Genomic DNA, 20,699 nt, shown 5'->3' on the forward strand with positions numbered 1-20,699 from the left:
TATTTCATCAAGATATTGTTTGTATCTATCATTTTTACAACTAACAGAATGTTGAACCTTTTTTGATGGTTGCATTAAATGTGTCTTTTAAACACATCTATTTCTAATTGTATTGAATCGTCCTAAACATGCATGAAATATTTTACACACGGAAGTTGCGGTGGCATCACCCTTGTCTAATTTGGCTAGTAGGGTTAAGTTGAAGATTTGAAGTTCTTTATAAGCTAATTATGCACCCGGTTAGGACGAAATGTAAGTAACCGGACAGGGGAAATGAAAACAAAATGACAAACACCATTCAGATCCCGTTACATATTTTCATACCTCTCCGTAAAAATAACGTTATTTGATATGCAGAAGCGTCATCCCTTTTCTGTCAAATTCTCTGCATATCGGTCAACTTTGACGCAATTTGTCTAAAAAACAGGGATGGTAACATGTTTGTTTCTATAAATGCACGGATTCAGAATACAATCATTGATATTCTGTTAGTTTTTAGTCTTTCTCCGTATATAAGAGATCGTAATGATTGAATAAGTGACGACGCTTGGCGTATTTATGAGGTCGTTTTCATTAAGCCAACTATGACATTTATTAGCACTTTCTTCAAGCTTTGTATTATCTAATTTAATAAAACAATCAATTTCCGACTCACTTTTATTATTTTTTATAAACATTTTTGTCTCCCTTATCTACCCCTTTTCTCCTTTCTCCCGCCCCTTCTCTCCCCGTCTCCCTTTACCCTGTCCGCCCCCTCAATAATCAATTTTGAACTATTTGTGACCCTTTTTGTATCTATAGTCGGTTAGAAGTCTTCGTTTCTTTGTTTTTAGAGCCTGATAAGCTATCAAATTATCAAGTTATGATCATTTTTGGACCATTTTTGTTTCTTAAAAAAGATTTAAGTTGGTCTGGGTTATTGCTTCAAATACACTATGCATGGACACTATGGGCGATGGTCATCACTAGCGCATAGGGCACTAGCTACTAGCGTCTCTGTGTGTGCTCCAAAGAGACAAATGTATCCAAGTAAGGTTGATGATCAGAATTACATGTTTTATGTCCCAACAACATTGTTGCGGTAAATATAGTTTTTCTGTCTGTTCGTCCATCCATTCGTTCGTCAGTTACACTTTGGTTTACCTTTGCGTTTAAGATGATTTCCTAAAAAGTTTCAAGTCGAATCTTCATGAAATTTTGTACAAGTTACTCTTTATTTATCATGATATGGACTAACAACTGTGTAAAAATGGGGGAGTTCCATCGAAAATGGAAATAAGCGCCGAGCGGGACACCCCTGTCTTCAAGACATTTCCTTGTTGCCATCAGTCTATAGATCGTGTTCAAAGTATCTCATTAGGTAAATCCAGCTCTACATCCCCGGTGATTTTATAAAAGTTCTTGGGACTTGCTCAATATGAATATTGTGTTGGATTAGTGAAATCCTGAATGTTTGGTTGAAACTACTGTTCTGAAAAATCGAAAAGTTCAAGTCCTGTTTTGGTCTCAATATGGAAAAGAACGGATATGGGTTAATGGCAAGAAGACATCACATATTGATCATTAAATGCCACACAAAAATAAATCTAGAGCTGACGACACGAACTTCAATAGAGCAGGAACTTCCCACTTACAGACAGTCCGCATCTCTTGATGGCCTCAAACAAAACAAGAACAACCGAACCCAAGGGCACAGCAAAATATCTAATTTAAAACTAAAAGTTTAATCAGGAACATATATGTCCCTGTTTTAATAACACAAGAATCGACACAACAATGACTTAAATGGATTTTTTTTTAAAATATAAAAACGACTTCCGACCTCTATGTTGGAAAAAACGACCTGCGACCTGTACATTTCCCTTAAAAACGACCTCGCGACCTTGCGACGAATTTAAAAGCGACCTTGCGACCTGAGGGGGGTACCCTGTGGGAGCCCCCGGTATGGTTTTTGCTCATTGTTAACTTTGGTGTCTGGTGGATAGTTGTCACACTGGCAATCATACCACATCTCCTTATTTTTACAGTCTTTGTTAAGGTGACTATGCACGAGTACCTGTTTATTTAGAATACCATTCTGTTCACCAAGATTCTTCTTTATATCAAATTGGTTTGGTGGAAGATAAACAAGCATTCTAGAGCAAAAAAATTTGGACATAAACGTAATTTAAGTCTGTTTGGTTTAAAACAGAGATCAGAGCGAACTTCTTTCTTCTGATGTTTTTTCTCTACATAATTGACAACCTAGTGAGCAATTAAATATACACAACTTAATTGCATAACAAAATCAAAGTGTTTGTGAGCAGTGAAGGGTAAAGATGTATCATTCATTTTGCAGTTGAAACTAAAAATCATTAAACATTGCAATGTATTAAGCATTGGAAGGCATAACTATGAATTGGAGAACAACTACAAATATGTATAAAGGAAGATAAATCCAATTCTAAATATTACTTTAACAATGACATCATTGATATTTTAGACAAGATACTAGATTCATGCACCATGCACAATTTATGTAATTTTCTAGAAAAGTATGGTAATACACATACACATCATTTTGTAACTGGAGTATCTGAGTATATATTTCATTGATAAATTTCCTGAAATTTTCATAGGTAGAATGTATAGAAGAAGAAGATGTTTTATTTCCATTAAATGGGCTCACAAGGAGCATAATACAATATAAGACATTAATAAGACAATAACAAAAAGAAACAAAAATTGTCTAGTATACATACAAAGAAAAGAAAAAGAAGTTTGAATATCATGAACTACACACATATATAGATATATTTAAATATATGTTCAACAGTGTTTCCCTCCTTCTCAGGTACACCCCAACATGACAAAGTTCCTAAAATAAATTGGCCATGAATTGGATATTTAACTTAACTGCAAAAGCCACCATGGGACGGTGCTGCATGGCAAGGTGGGAGATAGACGCACATGGTATACATGAATGTAAATAGATAATTTGGTTATGATATTATGAGCAGATGCACAAACCTGGTATAAAATGTTGCCTCAATGCACATATGATGATTCAAATTTGTGTATATCAAAAGTAGTGATAAAATCTGTAAAATTGATAACTATCAAGCCAGCCACATAAGGATTTTGATTGCATGAATGCAATCTTTACTGCAAAATAAAACACATTTTAATATACAACATTACAAAAATATTTATTTGAATTAACTTGTTTGATTGATTGATTGATTGATTGTTGGTTGCTTAACATCACATGGCAAATATTTCATGCATGTTCAGGAGGAGAACAAATAAATAAATAATACTTAAAAAAAGATAGGTTCTGTAATAGTGTTCGATGAAGGGCGGATTATTTAAATTTTTATTTGAATTGAATTGTTTTGACTGAATACATACTCAACAATATGATTTAGTAAGTGTAATAAATGAACCAAAAAAGGAAATGAGAAATTGTCAGGAAATATTTTACCAGTAAATTTAATTAAATTATTGACAAGCTTTTGATCTGGAGACTGGGTAATAAGTGCTACAAAAGATTGAGTTTTACTGTGCGTTTTGCTGTGTGTTTGTTTATTCTACATTGGCTAGAGGTATAGGGGAGGGTTGCGATCTCACAAAACATGTTTAACCCCGACGCATTTTTGAGCCTGTCCCAAGTCAGAAACCTCTGGCCTTTGTTAGTCTTGTATGTATCTTTACTTATACATTATGTCAAGTTTCTTATGCAGATGTGGCAATTCAAATTATAGCATCGACAAAAATAAAATGCTCCGCTGGGGCGCAGCTTGATACGACCGCAGAGGTCGAACCCTGAACAGTTGGGGCAAGTATGGACACAACATTCAAGATTGATATAGCACTGAATTTGGATTGTGATTAAATATTTGACACAGCATAGGTTTCTGACACAGAATGAATGTGGTCTAAGAACTTAAAATTTTAAATTTACCTATTCAAACCATATCATTATTATTTGCTTTTATATATAAATCAGAAATAACCAATTTAAAATGGAAAATTTTAAAGAAAAAAAATGAAAAAAAATCCCCCCCCCAAATTTTTTGAACCCCCTTATGATTCATCAACCCCAAACTCAATCCCAGCCTTCCCTTTGTGGTATGGTACCTTGCAGTACAATTTCAGAGAGATCCATACACTTGAACACAAGTTATTGTCTGGAAACTAGAAAAATGCTTGTTTTTTGGCCCCTTTTTGGCCCCAAATTCCTAAACGTTTAGGGCAATTACCCCCAAACTCAAACCCAGCTTTCCCTTTGTGATATGGAACCTTGTAGTACAATTTCATAAAGATCCATACACTTACACACAAGTTATTGTCCTGAAACTAGAAAAATGATTGTTTTTTGGCCCCAAATTCCTAAACCTTTAGGGCAATTAACCCCAAACTCAAACCCAGCTTTCCCTTTGTGATATGGAACCTTGTAGTACAATTTCATAAAGATCCATACACTTACACACAAGTTATTGTCCTGAAACTAGAAAAATGATTGTTTTTTGGCCCCAAATTCCTAAACCTTTAGGGCAATTAACCCCAAACTCAAACCCAGCTTTCCCTTTGTGATATGGAACCTTGTAGTACAATTGCATAAAGATCCATACACTTACACACAAGTTATTGTCCTGAAACTAGAAAAATGCTTGTTTTTTTGCCCCTTTATGGCCCCTAATTACTAAAATTTTGAGGCAATTACCCCCAAAATCAATCCCAGCCTTCCCTTTATGGTATGGTACCTTGCAGTACAATTTCAGAGAGATCCATACAATTGAACACAAGTTATTGTCTGGAAACTAGAAAAATGCTTATTTTTGGCCCCTTTTTTTTAACGTTTTGGGTAATTACCCCCAAACTCAAACCCAGCTTTCCCTTTGTGATATGGAACCTTGTAGTACAATTTCATAAAGATCCATACACTTACACACAAGTTATTGTCATGAAACTAGAAAAATGCTTGTTTTTTGCCCCTTTTTGGCCCGTAATTTCTAAAATTTAGAGGCAATTACCCCCAAAATCAATCCCAGCATTCCCTTTGTGATATGGAACCTTGTGGTACAATGTCAGAGAGATCCATACACTAACACACAAGTTATGTCTGGAAGTTACAAAAATGCTTATTTTTGGCCCCTTTTTGGCCCCTTATTCCTTAACTGTTGGTACCATAACCCCCAAAATCAATCCCCACCTTCCTTTTGTGGTATTGAACCTTATGGTAAAATTTCATAGAGATCCATTCACTTAAACTAAAGTTAGAGTGCGAAAACCAATGTGTCTTCGGACGACGACGACGCTGACACCGGACAACGACGACGCCAACGTCATACCAATATACGACCACAAAATTTTTTTGCGGTCGTATAATAAGAGAAATTCCCATCTAATCCCTAGGAAACACCCTGTTTACAAAGACTGTGTGAACACCATCAAAAGTACTTTAAATTGGAAGCTGACATTCAGTAGATGTTGTTTGTTCATGGTTGTCATATTTGTTTTTCACAAATTGTATTGTTACAAATTAGGCCCGGCCTAATTTGTAACAATACAATTCGTGAAAAACAAAGGTCCTGGCCATTAGTTTTCTCTTTTGAATTGTTTCACATTTTTCATGACAGGGCCTTTTAAAGCTTACTATATAGTATGGCTTTTTCTCATTGTTGAAGGCCATACGGTGACCTATAATTTCTAATACTGTAAGTTCATAAATTATTGCGTGTATTTATTATTGCGATTTTGCAATTTTAGAATTAAATGCGATTTTAATTTTTGCGATATTGAGAACAATCCTGTTTAATTCAAATAAAAAATTTCAAAATGCGAGTTTAAATTATTGCGATTATAACACTGTCGCATTTTTCGCAATAATAAAAACATCGCAATAATTTCTGAATTTACAGTATCCATTTCATTTGAATTCTGGTGGATAGTTGTCTCATTTGCAATCATACCACATCTCCTAATTTTTATATTAATGTCTGCTATTAGTTTTGAGATTCTGTCATGTTTAATCCACTTTTGCGATTATCTCCCATTTATAGGGTGGTTTTCTTATACCCATTGTACTGCAAATAATTTATTTTCAAAACACTAATATATTCAAAATTTAATATCAATATATATAACAAGTTTCAAAATAATATTTCTATGCCCACAAACGTGACACTGCATTTATAATTATACCATTTTACAATTTCTCATTACCGTATATCTCATCGGCACTAGTAATGCACCAATATTTATTACTTCTAACAATTTCAAAAAGAAAAAAAAAGAAGCATAATCAATACATGTATAATAATTATTTGATTTCTGGAAAACATAAATATCGCTTTATTTGTTCTGGTAAAGGAAGTTGTTGTACCTTGTATGTCACACCAAATGTTAACTGAGACCTTACAGCTGTACGACACTGTTGTTTCAGTGAAGGTGGAGATTGACGTAAGGAATACATCACTGACCAAAATGCTTGTTGATTTTTAAGCTGGTTCACAATATCAACAAGTCTTGTATTATCACATTCACATTGCCAAATATCTTTACTTATTGGGAAAACAAGACCAAGGCCACTCAAAGTTTTAAGTATTGACAAAAATTTGTTAAAGACCTTATTTACACATCGATCAACACTAATTTGTAATGTGGGTTCAATTTCAAACAAACGTAAAATCGGACTACAGTTAAGAAATTCCTGTAGCATTCTGTTCTTTGTGTAAAATGCAGTAGACAGTCCATACTCTGTAAAAATTTCCTTATAGATCGGTTCAACTTTTGAAGAAAATTCTTGAGAAGAAACAATCTCCAAATCAAGCATTGCTGGAAAGAAAGCTTTCTGTCTGCTACTAGATTGGCCTCTTTCAAAAGGATTAGCTCCATTTTGAAGAAGGTATCTAGTAATATATAAAAAGTCTTCATCAATACGACAACGGAATGACAATGATAAATTTATTCCCTTCTGTCTGACAAGTAAATCTGCAATATCTTCTCTTTTCATTAGCAATGCTATCTGAAGTGGAGTGTTTCTTATATTGTCAAAAACATTCACATCTGACCCTAATGTCAAAAGCTTTTCTACAATCTGGTAACTACCTGTAATAATGGCTTGCATCAGAGGTGTTCTTCCGATTTCAGTTTTAACTTTTATATTTGCTCTACTTTCCATTAACAATTCAACCTGTGGCAAACTTTTCTGTATGCATGCCACATGCAAGGGAGATAATCCATTTTTTGTGCCAAGATTAATGTTGCAGCCTAGTTTAATTAACAATTTTGTCCTTGCAATCTTCTGATCAAATAGGCTGTGTATTAATAAGGATTTCCCTTCAGAATCAACAATATCCATATAACCACCATTCTTTTTATACTCGGTCAGTAGCTGAGCACTTCCATTTCTCAGCGAAGTGAATAGATCCTGCATACTGTTTCTTGAATAACGACTGGTCATTATCTAAACATTTTTTCTCACAGGAGTTATTATCTGGAAGATAATACAAAAAAACATTATTTACCATGCACAAGTATTAAAAACATGAAAAATGATACTCAAGATATAAAGCAGACATGATTTAAAACAGAGGATATGTGAACATCATTCAATATTCAATGTTAACACAACATAAAGCTAATTTTGTAAATTGTTATCTCAACATTACAGTCAAAGATTCTAACCTTATCCACAGCACATCTACTATTGGTGGTGGATAAGTCATACACAGTTTAAATAAACCTGTTACATTGATGAAACTTCTAAGCTTTAAGTAATCCAGACATCTGTAATCAAACTGCTGAGATAAACAGTATGGAATCTACTTTGAATGAAAAATAATGCACACCTTGACAATAATTCAGTTTTAAATGTCTGTCTGTCATCTAAAAAATTAAAAAAAATTAAAACGTCCGTCTGAAAAAGTTTAATATTCCATAAATACTGCAAAGTCATCTATGTTACTGGACTGGATTAGATGGACTACCATTGTTCAGTGTTTTGAAACTGTCATTATAAAACAGACAGAAAAACTGTATGCATGTGATGTCTGGCTTGTAAGGAACTGAAATGTTCAACTTCTGATTCATGGGAAGGGAACAATCTTCTGCTGGCAAGTAAAAGCTTAATCACAACCAAATAGTCTGGGGCTAGTCTCTGATGGAAAATTTGGGGGGATGTGGTGTAGTAATTCACCGTACAAATCATAACACACACTTGACAAAACCCAAAGCAAAGGAGAAGTACTTTTATTGCTGTTAAAATGGGAGGTCTTAGACACATAAAAAAACTTGCATTGCTCAATCAAAATAATAAACTACAAAAGAACAGCTCATGATTATGAAGGTGAATTCATAGAGAATGTGGAGTGTTATCAAGATCTATATAACCTTATTTTTGATTCTATGCCTCAACAAATAATATTGAAAATTACAATGAGAAATCATTTGGCAGACTTATATCATAGTTGACATTAACAAGATGGCACCCATAGACAATTTTTGTAAACGGCCATGTCAACTTTGAAATTAAAGGATCAGGATCAGATCAGTGCCCTGATGCAGTACAGTAGCCAATGTAGAACTTCAAGGGAAATATAATTGTTATAGTGTTTTCAAACCACACATGGTGACACCAATACTGAAAATATCAATCAGTACACATCCAACAGACTTAGTGTAAAGACTTCATAAACAGTCTGAGAAAAGCATGATCTTTTGAAAATAAGTACATAGATCATGTAGATGTAGTTTTGACAGAATGTGGGACCATACATGTAAATGTGTTGGAATTCATTTTTAGTTTTGTTTTAAAATATCAAAAACAAAATCAATGTAAATTAGTACTGATAAACAATATTCAAAGATCTTACTATGTGTTAAATTGATAAGGTTTATTCAACATGTTCAAAGGATCATTGAGTTTACATGGATTGTATCTAAATTAATTGGCTCCATTATCAACAATATCATTGTAAAATTAGGATGTGATATATATATATCCTGTTTGTAATAAGAATTCTACAGGTACAGCCAAACTACCAAATCAAATCTTTGTATCTATGAAAGAAATTGTGGTAACAAAATTCAGACTTAATCATGTGACTGACTTCAAACAGGAGCTTCTTAAAAAGCTAGCATTATCCTTTAACTTCATGTTCCGCTAAAGAGATAATGTCCTCTCACTAAATAATTCTGTTTGGAAACTATGTTAAACGTGTCTTTCCCCTCGAATTTGGAGTAAAGGATACAACAGATACTGTTAAGTCTGCCTCATTTCTTATCTTACATCTAGAAATTGACAATCAGGGTCAGTTGAGAACAAAACTTCAAGACACAAGATGATTTACATGTAAGCTTCCCAATTGTGAACTTTTCATTTCTATGTAGCAACATTACAGTACTGCCTGAACATGGAGTATTTATTTCCCAGTTAACATGGTTAATATGATATTCAAGAGCTCACATTCCCTATAATGAGGGTTACTTGCTGCTTACAAGGTACATGTACAATGTAGCTATTAAACCTAAAGTTTTAAGTGGGGAAGTTGAAATCTCCCCTTCGAAAATTTTACGGACACCATCACTAGTTGGTTAACTGTTATGAAATGTCTGTTTCACAGATGACGACCAATATGGCCATCTGCTTACCCTTTTGACACACCTGAAAGGGGCCAGAGAAACATCACCATCCAAAAATGGAAAATTAACAATAGGAAACAGAAAATCATCTGTCTTTGCATAAACTTTTGTAGAAAGTTTCATCGTGTGACCAGAAATATCCAAATATAGAAAAGGACAATGATTGCTGTTTATTTTACATATACATGTATTAGAATTATTTAAAAAAAGTTCCCTGCAGTATAATTAGACAATTCCTGGTAATTGTTAGTATATATCATTATATATATATATATATATATACTAAACCCAGTTTAAAGCAAAAATATCATCAAAGAATGGTAATTTAAGTGTTCTACAACTTCATCATTGAAATGCAAAGGGACTAAGACCCATCAAACAAGTACTTAATATTATCATATACATGTAATATTATAGTGTTATTAAATTTGTCAATTACCTAAATGGAATTTTAAACAGATGTTTACAGAGTTTGACCTGTGATGCATGACACCACAAGTACAGCAACTAGTCTGCCAAGTTCAAGTGATACAGGGTTATTTTTATGGTAAGGGATTAATTTAGTATAGACATATATGTGTTGGGTCCTCTATTTATGACTACTTATTGTAATAGTTATTAACTATTACACATGTTTACATGTATTACTGTATAAACTGTAAACATGGTAAATGAAGACTGACTGACCTCTCCTTTCTGAATGTAGAGCTCTATAACGTTGCAGGTAGTTGACTTTTATAAAATAAACGTCTGAAATGTATTAGTCCAAGTGTTACCTACATACATGTATTATTGTATATATAAAAGGTGTGCTATATGCTGACAAGCCAGGTGTGTTAAATTACGGATTACGTCCTTTCCCCGCCGGATTCGACATTTATAATGAAAAACAAATTTCCGGTAAATTTTTCTTTCCTCTTGCAGATGCCGATGGCAACAAAATTATTTGAACAAACAAAAGCATGGTAAAAGCAGCTACTTTTCCACATTACCGGCTATACATGCTATCTTTTGTTTCTTCTTGCAAATAATGTGACTGTATCTGTTATATCTCTCCCCAAGACGAGTTGCAGGTAACTTGTGTAAATTACATAATGATTATCGTCGATGATTACAAGTTCTCCTGACATTCGGGATTTTCCACTTAACTCATGGCGTCATGCATGAATATTTATTATCTGCAACGTGATATTCCGGATATCTAACATGACGATTTTTGTTTTATTTTTACCAATTTAAATATAAAAAAAAGTTATGCATTATTTTGGAAATAATTTTTTTAAACATTTGTTTTCAAAATACGTAACTGTTTTTATTTCTGCCAGAATTTCGGTGAGTTCTTTGGAATATCCTTCTAGCAACACTGATGTGGGGGGGGGGGGGGGGGTCTCATCACGATTCACGAGTTGATTTTTTTGTCAATCAAGATTCACAGAAAATAAATTTCCATGATCACGGATCACGAAAATATAAAAAATAATAAATCTGTAGAAAAACGGATCACGATAGCGAAAATGCGCCGATCACGAATAACGAAAATAACCCATCAGGCCCCTCAACACTGTTGGCACCTGGAAGGATGAGTCATCATCTATTTGTAAATTGTAGGCCATGTGATGCTTGTTCCTATTCAACATGTTCAAGGCTAAAGACGTAATTGTTTCAATATATTTAAATAATTTAATTTTGGATGTAACACGTCTTCTAATTGGCTGACGTTTTTTTGTTTATCAGCTCATAGACATAATTTTGTCATGTGACCGTGACGTCATCAACGTTTTCTCATGGTTTACTCAGGTTTAAAATGGAATTAAGAATTAAATTATAAGAAATGACTGTAATATTTTTTCTGTCTATTCGAAATAACATAAAAAATTTGGTGCACACTTTAAAATAACCCGCTACGCGGGTTATTTATTGTGCACTACATTTTTGATGTTATTTCTTCATAGACAGTCATTCCTTAAGTAAACAGATTTTTTACATCAAAAAGTGTTTATAAACAATAAAAAAAAAAACTAAGATAAGCAAGTAAATAGTAAAATAATTTGAATGAAAACTTTATGCAAAAATATTTGTACATAAAAATGTATGCTTCAATTTCCTTTCATTTGAATTTTGTAAAAAGTCGTTTAGTTACATCAGGAACATATATATTGACGGGACTTGACACTACCTAATTGTAGCAGATTTTATCGTCGGGTCATAGTTAATAAAGAGATGATACGGAAACGGAGATGTGTTAAAAACGTACTCACTATTATCCTAATAATTTCTGATAATATCAATAAAATGTCTTTCAAACATAGTTTTAAAGTGATGCCAGTGTATCAAACTTGTTATCTGTCACTTCAAATTTGTTATAATCGAATTCATTTCATCACAGAATGCAAACAGGGTAATAAAAAAATGGTGCCAATTGCATTCACAATTTCTCACACCATTTTAAAACACTTCACATCAAATAAATCACACTTATTTTGGTCATTTAATATGACAAAATATATCTACTTTATGATTAAACGTGTATCTATTTACGATTAGAATTATGTGGTTAATTTATTGCGCAGTTCCGATAGTTTTTCAGTCAGATGCTACCAAAATCCATAAATCTCGCGAAGTCTCGTGGAGTCAGAGATTTTATCAATTTTATACTGAAAAGCCTATCAGATTCATTTACTGTTAGATATACTGTTCCCAGGTTACATGTATGTTTTAAATTCGTCTTGGACTTTCCAATTGACCATTGGAATTAAAATGTTACACAGGTTGGGGACAACCCACCAAATCAAGAACTATTCCCCAAAAGAGTATGACAATCCCTCATTTGAGTTATCATTTGATAGTGCTAAAACCAAAATTTCTTAACTGGGTCTTTTTACTTAAAATGGCACAAATTTATAGAAAATGGAACAACTTCTTCCAAGGAACCATATTTTTATTGTGGGTTTTTAAAAAGTTAGAAGCCTTGAAAAAATTCCATTTTTCGAAGTTTCCATATAGGCCTGTAACTTCTCAGTAAATCAGGTTAGGGCTATTCATCTTTTGGAAAATTTGCTGCATTTTTTATGAGTATATGCCATTTTAAGTAAAAAAACCTTGGTTAAGAAAATTTCATTTTTAATTCTATCAAACATGTCAAATGATTACTCAAATGAAGGATTGTTACTCATATGGGGAATAGTTCCCCATTTGGCGGGTTGTACCCAACCTGTTAAAATTGGAATAATTGTTGTGGAAAGAAAACACAAACAAGCAAGTCCCAATTTTATTTTTTTCTAAAATTTTTATTTTTTGTCACTAGATCGCAAATTTATTTTTAAGCATTGAAATTAATAATACAATAGGTTCTGCTGCACATGCCTAACAAAACATCCTCCATGAAAAGGTCATGTACTTGCAAGCATGTCAACTTTCATTACAGAATTTGGGTCACAATATGAAAAGATAAGCAGAGTAAATATATTTCTCAAGCTCCTCTCCCGTAAAGGGTATCAGACTATTTACAAATGAGTAAATGATATTTACATGCACAGTGAATAATATTTGCTTCTGGGTTGTGATTGTTTTCTTTCATTTTTGATTGGGTAACAAACTTTCAATCATAAAGGATCAGACCTGTCAACTATCCCTATTTTGGCGGTATCTTCCCGATTTTCATGCCTCATCCCGATATCGATATCGTAAAACAAGTCAAAATCCTTATTTTCACAAAATCTACCAGAAAAAAAATTGTGGGTTATCGATTTGAAGTTTTTCTGATCAACTTCTGTAAATCTATGATTTTACCTGGCGACATATTTATGACAAGTTTATGACCCCAGCTAATCAACGGTTACAACAGGTGTCATAATTTGTTGTTACAGGTAATCTGCTTATCGGATGATCCTCAAAATTAATTAATTTGATAAATAGAATCGGTCAGTTGGCATTTCAATTTTAATCTATCATACAATCACAATTTGCAATGTTTACCGTAGTATCATGACAAAAACGTAATTAATTGAAAGACGAAAACTATAATGAATTCATTAAAGTACATCTTGAAATCCTGACAATTTTTGAAATCCGACATGGTTTTTGTCAAGTCTCTGATTTAAAATCGACGCCATATTGTATTCACTTCTACTGTGTATAAGGTAACAAGAGCGCAATTATTTGTTTACATTTTACCGGCAAGTTTTTTACCCCAAGATGGTACTCAGAATAGAATCCTATACGGCTTCTGATTGGATTATACAGGATTGGAATTACATTTAATCGAAAGCTTATCCAATTAGGTTTAAAAAATGCAGAAAATCATATTCATATTTTACAAAGTGTAGAAAATATCTTCCATTTCTGCACGTCAGAGTCATTAAAAATATGCCTTTTTCATTAAGCGAAAAAAATAGACGATCTTTTTCAACTGCATTTTAAGTCAATTTTTGCCGCATGACCATATATATTTTTTTAGTTGTAATACAACACTGGCATTTCTAGTAACAGGAACTGCTACCCGTTTTTCCCTAATTTGTGTAGTCCTCGAGGAAAAAAATACGGAACACCAGTGGTACCCTATGGAAAATGCATTACGAATAATTGCGCTCTTGTAACCATAAGCCTCTGCCGGTAGGAGCACCTTTGAATACAAAGAAAGATAACTCAAATTTTATCCATTTTCTCATCACTGACATTTTTTTTGGTTTAAATGTTGTACAAATGTACTAACATACCTCATGTGGGGGCTTTAGTGAAATAAAATGTCTTACGTCTTATGACAAACTAACTTAAGATCTGTCTCCATCCTTCTAACTTTAGGACATTTAGGTTTAGGTCTTTTGAGTCATGGTGCAAAGATAAAAAGGTCTTAGGGGGGGAAAGGGGGTCTTCATTTTGTATCCTTTATTTTTTAAGGCCATTTTTCTCGGGTGTGTCTAATCACTGCTAAGGACTGATTAGTGCACTAAGGACCTATAATATGCCACTAAGGACTAGAAGGTATGCTATAACATGTAAACAAATTTCATATTTTGGTAGATATTAATATTTAATGCATAAATTCTAAATTTTATAGAAAAAGAACCACAAATAAATGAGTAATTTTTACAATGTTTAGGCACCTGTCAGTTCTTCTTTGATATTGCTGAAAATCAATGAACCATTACACATGTGTCAAGTTACATAATCGATTACACTATTATCTGTATAGAAAAAAAACTAAAAAAAATATTTGCATAAGAAAACAAACAGACATTAGATATGTTTACCATTTGAACACTTTGGGGTTTATTATTGTTTTTTTTTAATTCAACATTTATTGTTCAAATCAAAATTATACATTAGTTAATTTAATGAAAGGCCCGACTGCCATAAACAACTGATATCAAACAGAGTGTTTTTTTTAAGGAAAGAAATAAGATTGTCCCCAAAAATAGCCCCCCCCCCCCCACATGATTAGTCATTGCCTAAGAGTGGGGGTAGGGTTTACATTTAGGGCATGGGCACAAATGGCAATTGCCATAAACAATTGATTTCAAACAGTGGATACAATATTTGATATGTAAAGCAGATGAGGAAAGACACAAAATGATTTCACTGAATAACAACTACCACAAGATACTCAATGAATTTATCAAAATATTGAAACCTTTTTCTGGACAAAAACAAATTTAGTATATTACTGTACAAACAGACGACAGACTCAAAATATGGATGCAATTCTTGCTTTTATTGGTTATTTCATTTTTTAGTGCAATATTTGGTTTATTGTTTATTGGTTGATTAAAGTCCAGTGACAAATAGTTCATGCATATTCAGGACGAGAAGTCATTTAAGAAATAGATTATGAAGAAATAAGCATTACCAATGTTATGATTTTCTCATTGTTAGGTAAAAAGATATTTTAGGCTTTTCAACTTTGTACAAATCATAAATTATTTTTGACAAAATTATATAGTCAAAGTTGTTCTAAATTAACAAGTACGGGATATAATTCTTGGGAATTATAAGTATATTTGGCTTTTAAGCAGAGAATATGAAATTATTTATTGCAGACATTGTGATTTCATACAATACAAATAAATAAGCAACTGTAATATACAATCGTGACAAAAGTGCGCTTTTCTGGTAGTTTGTACGTATAAAATGTACTTTAAACAGTTGAAATTGATTTTAAATATTTGTCTCCATTATATATTTGAAAACAAAACTTCATTTGCATAAAGTTCTTTATAACTAATAAACTATCGAACTTGTTAATTACTTAGAATAAAAAGATTATAATTGTTTAATCAGTTGTTATGTAAGTAGGCCCGTGTCAATGGGTTCACTGATTTTCGGCAATATCAGAGAAAAATATGCATGTGCCTAAACCAACATATATATGTCTCTGCCTAAACATTGTGCAATTTCTCATTTATTTGTGGTTATTTTTCTATAAAATTTGAAATTTATGCATCAAATATCAATCTCTACCAATATATGAAAACAATGTATATATAACCCCTTCTTGTCCTTAGTGGCATATATAAGTCCTTAGTGCACTAAGGAGTCCTTAGCAGTGTTTAGACGTACCGATTTTTCTCTATTCTGGTTGCCAGCTTTTATCAAAAACACTGTAAAAAGAAATTTTTTTTCGTATAAAATTATTATTTGATTTAAAAAAAATATTATTTACACACACATTATATGTAGATGTGTTTTTAATCTGTGTTTACAAAAGTCTGATTAATATTTATGAAGGATGTTTTTCATGAAAACTCACTTTATTACCTAAGTTGTTTTAACAAATTATAATAACCTCAGATTTCAGAAAGATTAATTTATAGTTTATATTTTCTTTGTATGTTTATATGCTTGTATGAATATTGTTAGTTTTATAAGCCTCTAAAGGCTGGCTGATAAAGTACACTATTGCTGATGTATTGATTTGTAATTGTGGTGTTATATTATGTATATATTGTATAAGGATGCACTTTAAATAAAATAAACCTAAATCTAAATCTACATATGTATTGATTAAGCCTTTTCTTTAAACAGAACAAATTCAAAATATTTTAACAATTAATGGAATTTTATTAAAAGCTCCAAGCTCATCCCCACAACGACTCCCAAAAAACTGCATGCTGCCCAGACTCTCAGTGAGAAAATTCATACATTTCAGTGCATTTTGGAAGCACTGACAGACATGACAGAAATTGTGAAATAAATTGATACAAACCAATATCTCTTTTAAAACTAAATGTATCGAAAGTTGAGATGGAAATGGTACCTGTATAAAGGAAATTATATGCTCCTTTTTCATGTTTTATGATATTTTATGAAAAATTGTGAAAAAGAAGAACCAAAACAGTTTAATACATATATGCAAGGAAAGACAGAAAACTGTATTTACACATTTTAAATTCACTAGATATAAATTTACTGTGCAATAAAAAATATTTAAAATTTAAGTAAAATATTCAAAAGTGGAAAAGTGGAAAGTTTGGAATGATTTTTGGAGAGTCATGGCCCATATCTTTAATGATCAGGGGTCAAAAAGGGGCAGAAAACAACTATTTTTCTGGTTTGCAGGCAATAACTTGAGTATAAGTGTATGGATCTCTATTCAATTTTAGCACAAGGTTCCATACCACAATAGGAAGGTTGAGATTTATTTTGTTTTTTTTTTGTTGTAGCTGTTTAGTAATTAAGGGCCAAAAAGGGGTAAAAAACAAGCATTTTTCATGTTTCAGGACACTAATTTGTGTATCAGAGTATGGATTTATATGAAATTTTACTTCAAGGATCCATACTTCAGAAGGAAAGTTGGTATTGATTTTAGGGGTCATGGTCCAAACCGTTCAATAATAAGGGACTAAAAGGGGCCAAAAAACTAGGATTTTCTGATTTGTGGATAATAACTTGAGTATAAGTCTATTTATTGCTATCTTATTGTGCCACAAGGTGTTATACCATAAAATAAAGTCTGGGATTGATTTTAGGGGTTATGATCCTATTGGTTTAGTTAAAAGGGGCTAAACCAATACTTTGTATAAATTGCTTATTTCTTTAGCAATTTTAATGGGGTTTAATTCAAAAGTCTTGTTTTTTCTTAGTTATATATAATAATATATTTTTAGCTTTTTGTTTTCTTTGATTTCCAGGAACTGCAGTTGATAAATGAGCAGACATAGGTAGTCCAGAGAATTTAACTTGAAACCAGTATAAGTATAAAATGTAAGTGAATATTTGTATTTTATTCTCACCTGACCCAAAGTGCAACTGTCTGTGCTAGCTATAGGTATCGCTACATGTATTGAATTTTCCCTTAACTGTGATTTGCTGTTTGTCATCCATTACATGTTACAGTTTCACATTTTTGTCAACTCCTCTTTTCTCCTCTAAAAAAAACTTGGCAGAAATGATGTATGTAGGATCCCTTGTTAAAATTTATCATTATCTTCCACAATATTCAATGGACAAAATTTTGTTCAATTTTCCAATTTTTTTCTCTTTAACATTACAAGACCAAAACTATTTTGAGATATTATACAAATAATGGCTATTTCAAGCTGATTGTATGACTACATGGTGTAATTGATGCCTCAAAGATCTTTTTAACCCTATGGGAAATAACATGTGCTTGTAAACTTTTGGATTTTAAATATTGACTGAATTGCTATTTTTATGCCCCCGCTGTAGCGGTGGGGGCATTAAGTTTTACCCTTGTCCGTCTGTACGTACGTATGTATGTCCCAAAATTGGTTTCCGTTCTCTAACTTGAGTTTGCCTCAACCAAATGTTATGAAACTTATACACAATGCTTATTACCACAAAACACAGATCAAGTTTGAATTTTGGTGTCGTCACTTTAACCATTCTAGAGTTATGCCCCTTTATAAATAGAAAAATTGCAAAATTCTTAGTTTCCGTTCTCTTACTTAAGTTGCCTCAACCAAATGTTATGAAACTTATACACAATGCTTATTACCACAAAACAAAGATCAAGTTTGAATTTTGGTGGCGTCACTTTAATCGTTCTAGAGTTATGCCCTTTATAAATGGAAAAATTGCAAAATGTTTAGTTTCTGTTCTCTAACTTAAGTTTGCCTCATTCAAATGTTATGAAACTTATACATAATGCTTATTACCACAAAACACAGACCTAGTTTGAATTTTGGTGGCGTCACTTAAACCGTTCTAGAGTTATGCCCCTTTATAAATGGAAAAATTGCAAAATTTTTATTTTCTTCTAAATATCAAATAATTTTTAAAATTGGAGTTATCTTCCTTTGTCCATGATTATAGTTGAATCAACTTCAATCAATGCTTTATACAATGCAATGTTCAATTTTGACTTCCACTGATAAAATACAGATCAAGTTGAATTTGGGTAGTGTCACTTTAACCATTATTGAGTTATGCCCCTTTATAAATCGAAAGATTGAAAAAATTTTAGTTTCCATTCTGTAACCAAAACATTATGAAACCTATACACAATATTCATTACCACAAAACTAAGATCAAGTACACATTTTTTGTTTCCGTTTTCTAACTTTAGTCATGTTAGTTTGCCTCAACTAAATGTTATGAAACTTATACACAATGCTTATTACTACATAATACAGATTAAGTACGATATTTGGTGGCGACACTTTTACCATTCTTGAGTTATGTCCCTTTATAAACATAAAAATTGCTGAATTTTTCGTTTCCGTTCTCTAACTTTAGTTTGTCTCAACCAAATGTTATAAAACTTATACACAACCGTTCTAGAGTTATGCGTGTTTACAAATAGAAAAATTGCTGAATTTTTAGTTTCTGTTCTCTACTTAAGTTAGCCTCAACCAAATGTTATGAGACTTACACACAATGCTTATTACCACAAAACTCAGATCAAGTTCAAATTTGGGGAGCGTCACTTTTACCGTTCTTCAGTTATGTCCCTTTATAACTATATGATATGCAAGCGGGGGCATCATCTGTGTCCACATGTGGACACTATCCACATTTATTTCAGAGATGCAACTAATTGTCGGACCTGTCGGCCCGAGGGGGGCAGAAATTGAGCAGGTCCGGCAAATTGGGCTTTTGTGCACGACCTAATGACCGGCAGGCAGTTCTCTAGGATTTTAGTAAGATTTAGCATTTTTGGTGCTAACCTATTAGTGGGGAATTGAAATTTGCCTTGTTGAAAATTTCTTAATTAAAGTTAGTATGTTTGCTGTCAACATAATGGTAAAAAAATTATTAAATTTTCAAATGTTGCTTTTTGAAGTTTAAACATATTTAATCATGCAATTTACAAATATATCAAAATATACAAGGATAACAAAAAGTAAGATCTGGAAACAAGCTGCACACAGCTTATATCAATCTGATTGATTTTTGTAAGTACATTCATCCCTGTGATGAGAGTTGTAACTGGGAACTTTAAAGAGGGAAATTTAAAACTGAATTGACTTTTCAGTCCTCACTTTCCTGAGAAAGTTGTAATCAATTAAAAATCTTAGAGCACTGTCAAAAAAATGGAGAATGGCCCTAGCCTGATGTTCAGTGGTACACAATAAAAAAAATTTAAATATATTGTAGTTATTATTAAATAAAAGAACTCAATTGAATTTTAGATATTTTCTAAAAATAATCCACTAAAGCAGCTTTCACTGTAAATACATCCTATCTCTGTTCTCTTACTGTATAAAAAGCTGATATAAAAAAAATGTAGGTCTGGCAAAAATTTGATGGGTCTGACAAAACTTGCTACCCTGTAGGCCCCAATGTCTGACAGAAAAAAAAACTGTTTACATCTCTGTTATTTCATTCTTAAATTATAAAAATGATATTGTTTTTATCTGAAACTTTCTTGAACTTTTAGCACAAGATAAAGATGAAAAAAAACTTCCTTCAATTTTGACTTTCTGAGTTATTGTTTCGATACTATAAATTTTAATTGTGAATCTACATGTAAGCTTGGGGCAATTTTCATGAGTTGTATGATACCTTTAATTGTAACTCCAGAAAGGTTTCTATTAATGACATGAAATTTGACAGTGACCCTCTTAAAGGTTTTTTTTTTATGATTTTCTGATGTGTTTTTGTAGAGCAATAAG

General features: G+C 32.3%; 1 protein-coding gene across 1 annotated transcript; it reads right to left on the reverse strand.

Moving 5' to 3' along the window:
- Positions 1-6,097: 6,097 nt before the first annotated feature.
- On the reverse strand, positions 6,098-10,476 carry LOC127702152 (alpha-latrocrustotoxin-Lt1a-like). The gene is made up of 2 exons (XM_052206257.1): positions 10,315-10,476; positions 6,098-7,480 (listed from the first exon to the last, which is right to left on the reverse strand). The coding sequence occupies exon 2, from the start codon at positions 7,445-7,447 to the stop codon at positions 6,305-6,307; it is 1,143 nt and encodes a 380-aa protein (XP_052062217.1). The 5' UTR covers positions 7,448-7,480; positions 10,315-10,476; the 3' UTR covers positions 6,098-6,304.
- Between the last annotated feature and the right edge of the window lie 10,223 nt (positions 10,477-20,699).

This window comes from Mytilus californianus, unplaced genomic scaffold (genome assembly GCF_021869535.1).
Source record: "Mytilus californianus isolate M0D057914Y unplaced genomic scaffold, xbMytCali1.0.p SCAF_5, whole genome shotgun sequence".
NCBI classification, from domain to species: domain Eukaryota; kingdom Metazoa; phylum Mollusca; class Bivalvia; order Mytilida; family Mytilidae; genus Mytilus; species Mytilus californianus.

Excerpts from the sequence above, each read along its gene's own strand:
- LOC127702152 (XM_052206257.1), bottom strand. The coding sequence starts at position 7,447 with ATGACCAGTCGTTATTCAAGAAACAGTATGCAGGATCTATTCACTTCG.